Source organism: Melanaphis sacchari, unplaced genomic scaffold (genome assembly GCF_002803265.2).
Source record: "Melanaphis sacchari strain LSU unplaced genomic scaffold, SCAv2.0 Contig79_pilon_pilon, whole genome shotgun sequence".
NCBI classification, from domain to species: Eukaryota; Metazoa; Arthropoda; class Insecta; order Hemiptera; family Aphididae; genus Melanaphis; species Melanaphis sacchari.
In genome coordinates, this window is record NW_020271559.1 from 1,019,317 (window position 1) to 1,024,157 (window position 4,841).

At 24.4% G+C, this 4,841-nt stretch overlaps 1 protein-coding gene across 1 annotated transcript; it reads left to right on the forward strand.

Annotated features, from left to right (window-relative positions):
• The first annotated feature begins 2,525 nt into the window (after window positions 1-2,525).
• LOC112601474 lies at window positions 2,526-4,639 on the forward strand. The gene is made up of 4 exons (XM_025349121.1): window positions 2,526-2,713; window positions 2,798-2,838; window positions 2,919-2,985; window positions 4,319-4,639. Exons 1-4 carry the CDS (start codon window positions 2,711-2,713, stop codon window positions 4,577-4,579), a joined length of 372 nt encoding a protein of 123 aa, XP_025204906.1. The 5' UTR covers window positions 2,526-2,710; the 3' UTR covers window positions 4,580-4,639.
• Window positions 4,640-4,841: the final 202 nt, after the last annotated feature.

Sequence of the window (4,841 nt, forward strand, 5' to 3'; positions counted from 1 at the left end):
TTTAATTATTGCTGTACTTGATTAATTCGTAAAACCAAAATAAATATTTATATTAAATTCCCGTTTTTAAAAAATATGAGTAAAAAATTTAAATTTTAAATGAAGATTAATGATAAGGAACATTTGTCATGGATGCGACCGTTATTAAATCATGTTCTCATATAAATCCTTCGGGTACCAGTAAACGAGTAACTTTGCCAACAGCAATAGGACTACTAAGTGTCGGGTGAGAATGTTTCACATTATGATATATACAGAGTCCAGTAATAATGAACACATACTGTAGCCAACAGCAATTGTACAATGCAGTATTTTATTTAAAACCGTATTAAAAAACAACCAGCTTAATGCATTAAAACTTTTATTCATAAAACACATAAAAACAAATTTATATATAACAACATTTTAATGTACTGATTAATTATTTTAATAGTGAACACCTACGATCTCAAAAACTAGGTACCTTCCAACTTTTTTTAAAAACTAGTTTTACTTTATTTGAGGTCATTATATAAAAGAATTTTGGAAAAAAAAATTTTTATTTTACTATTATGTTAATAAATATTTTTTTAATTTTTTTCATTTTTTGAACAAAAACATATATTATTTTGATATTTTGAAGAAATATCTATTTTTTCTAAGAAATTAAAATTAAAATTACAGTTAATATAATTAATAGTTAATTAATTACAACTTATAAGTATTTAGTTATCGTAAACAAAATGGAAATAGGTTCAACTGTAGTCTGTAGAACTTTACATAATGTTGATTCACTACTCCACTACATCAAACTAAAAATACGTATAATTAAGTAATAATGAACAATCACTTTCATTCGAAAACTTCCCCAAAAAAATAAAATAATATGTAGGGTCTGTAATTAGTTTAAATTCGTATACTAACATATTATTATATTAATATTTGTTCACTTCATATAAATTAAATAATTTTTGCTTTATTGTTATTTGAAAGCGTGTTATAATATCTAATTATTGCTTATTTGTAAATCAAACAGTACCTACTTCATAATCCGTACGGACTCGAAACATTCCGCACTACGTGTTTATTATTTTCTTCACCATATTATTATGTAGGTATACAATGATTCTCAAAATATTTAGACCTTTTTAAAAAAATTAATTATTATAGGTATACCTTTCGTTTTAATGTAGATACTAACTTTATATAATAGTTAATTGCAATAATATGTGATTTGGTATTTTGAAATACTTTTTTTATAATCCAGGTATACGATATTTTTGACAAAAAATAGTTTAACCATATTACTAATAAAATCATAAATTATAAACAGTTAATAATATAAGTAAATTGTTAAATATATTTTGGAATAGAGAATCACACACCGTCTCCGGCTCAAAATTGTTTTTCCTTTACAATTAATTATCAACTATCCAGATAATAAGTACATGAGTGATTATTTATTTTTTTAATTACTACTTAATATTCTCTATTTACACAAAATTTAATTTTTAAAATACACATTTACCTAGTTGAAAATTTTAAGTACTTATTAGTTATTGGACTTCACATATAAATAAAATAATAGCTTGTATCTTTTATACAATTTCTATGACTTCCATTAACTTCATTCGACATGAAAGGAAGAATATTAATTTTGTTTATCACCATTTGGGTCGCATACATAAAAGGTTAAAACTTTTGTTTAGACTTTTTAAGTTGAATGAATAAGTTCATTAAATCAGATTTAAATTATTATGATAGGTACCTACTTGTATTAACACAGAATAATTTTATAATTGAAATCAAAATAGGCATTTTTCCGATTTAAACATTCATTCATTGGTCGACGATCATTTAGACTTTCGAGTGTCACCCGAATTTCGGTTTTCGCTTGTTTCAATAATACAGCAATATACATTTCAGTGGTTTCTGGGTTTAATACAGTTCTTACTTAAGTATGAAATAATTTCGAATATGGTCATTTAAAATTTTTAAATCACGTTTCTGTTAATACCTACCTAAGTACAGATTTTCAATGTATTCCAGTATAACTTATACACAATTAAAAATAATAATAATAACAAATAATACGTTCCCAGTCATGGGTATGGAATTAAACGGTTTTATAAATATTCATAAAACATCAGTTTCTACCGTTTCTACAATGTTTAAATAAGGACTTTTTCAGAAAAACCATTGACCAATACTCAATGGAAATAAGTCATGAGTATTAAAGTATAAGTAAAGGAGTATTATGAGTATTGGAATACACTGTATAGTCAACACGTCGTATAAAAACCAAAACCTTGACTACCTATAATGAATCGTTCATTAAGTAAAAATGTTTACAATAATAGGTAATTATTTATTTCAATATTAAACGTAGTTTGCGGATAACTAAACATATAGCGACATCTAACGATTTTTTTTTACAACTACTATACTAAAGTATAGCTACATATAAATTATTATATTTTTTTTTTGTGGTCACACTGAACAACTCCTATCAACTTTTCAGGTTATCATTTTAAATGTCATAGTCATATAGGTTGTCAATTGTCATTGTGTTTGTTATAATTTTATTGCAATTTACAATCCAAAATTGCAAGTAACCGTGCTTCAGTAATCAAAACTTGTATCTCATTTGAAAGATATTGAAACAATAACTTCTTTTACGCCGACGACAACGTTAGCTATTTTTTAATAAATATTTTAAAAAATAATAAACATGGTAAGTTAATTTTGTTTACTAGAATTAATTCACAGTTATAACTGCTGTATACAAACTGTATTTTTGATTTTTAACTGTTTTTAGGATCTAATTGATAATTCTCTTGGTAACTATGCCATTTTAGGGTAAGTTATATTTTTAATTAAAATATTAAAATACATTTTACTTGTGTATTTTTAATTAATCAACCTCTTAATAATTGTAGTGCTCACACTACCAGGCCAAAGAATTTTAAAGAAATTTATCATCCTGTTCAACAAAACCTGAGAAATGTAAGTACACCTTAAATAATTCCATTTAAACTATCTTATTAAACAAACATTTTTTTCCACACCATAAAAAATAGTGCTATATTTCTACTTAATCACATCAGTTAAGGTAAAATAAATGTTTAGGTAATATATAAACAAGATCGTTTTTTTTTAGTGTATATTAATAACTTACATATACTCTGTTCAGCTAGAAAATATGCCACAGCCTAAAGAAAATTGATTTTTCTGTATATTGTCATGTTACACCATTCCTTAATGATACTAATATCGGGTGGGATATGTAAAATTAATGTGTTCTATAAAACCTGTCTCAAATCGTGATCAACCAACAGAACCAAAATCTCATTTACTATCTATACCATGATATAATAAAGCTAAAGAGTTATTTTTTTCTTTGAATGCATTAATCTCTGGAATTACCTGTTAAATTTGAAAAATACTTTTATATTTGATAACCCAATTTTTTAGGTAAGTTATAACTATAAGCTATTTTGCATTATGCTATAACCCTTAAGAACTTAGCAAAAAAAAAGTCAGGAAAAACAATAAGTAATAACAAAGTAATACTGCGAATGGGTGATATGACACATTGAGTCAAAGGCTAACAATGTCCATAATTTTAGTTAATTATGAAATAAGTTTTTAAAAGTATTATAATAAATGACATTTTTTTATGAGCAATGAGAACAGTTATACAAATATTATAAAATATACCATGTCACTTAAAATTAACAAATTTTTCAACATTTGAATCATATAACTGGCATCATTTTAATGAGCAACATAATGCATAAAGATAGCAAGTATTCTTTATCATGTTTAGGTATGATACAATACTAATAAGAATCAAATTTAAATAATATACTAATATCCAGATAAAAGGATACAATTGATATGGATTGTGAATCTTATTATTTTTGGGAGGTCTGGTCTATAATGTTACTATTATATGCTTACTGCCTGGCTAGTTTATCCAATATGCAAACAATCTAAGTTGGATATTTAATATCCAAACGGCCTAGGCTGTAAATGTATACACAATATTTTTTTATTTAAAAAGTTAAGGATTATTATTATATTGCAACTATTATTTGATCAGTTTGATTTAATCTTATTATTTTTTCCAATTTAAGTTTTATACATTATTTTTATTAGGAATTGTTACTTCTATATCTTTGTACACATAGCATATTTTAATATACTATACATTATACATTTTTCACAAAACTTTATTAATTTAAAATCAATTTGCTTGCCTCTGTTTTTTATTAAAAATATTTTATTTGTATTTTTATAATTTAAATGACTAACATAATATTTTTTTATGTTTCAGTATAAAGCAAAAGAAAATAGAACTCTAGTTAAAGGCTTGATGATCACACAAGGAATGCACATGCCCCTGCGTTTAGCTATGGAACAAAAAGTGTTTGAAAGTGTTGGTCGTCTACCAATTTTGAAGTCATCTAATTTACATGCTGAAGTATTGAATGACACTCTTGATACAGTCACTGAACGTGATTACTTAAACCCAGCAGAATACAATGAAACATTAGTTCCATCATTTGTAATTATGGATAAAGATTTGAAAATTTAATTTATAAGTTAATGTTTATAAAAAAAATGTAAGACATTGTCAATAATATTTTTTCTATTAAATGTTCTTTAAGCAAATAACATAATTTTGGTATTGTGTACAGTGAAATAAATAATAAATACACACCAATTATAATTATACGGTATTACTCGAAATCATTTATAGTTTGTTTGTATTTTTCATAACTAAATATTTTTAGTCTTGATATACTTTTATAATATATTGTATATTTTCAAATCATTTGAGTATTTAAGGTATTTTG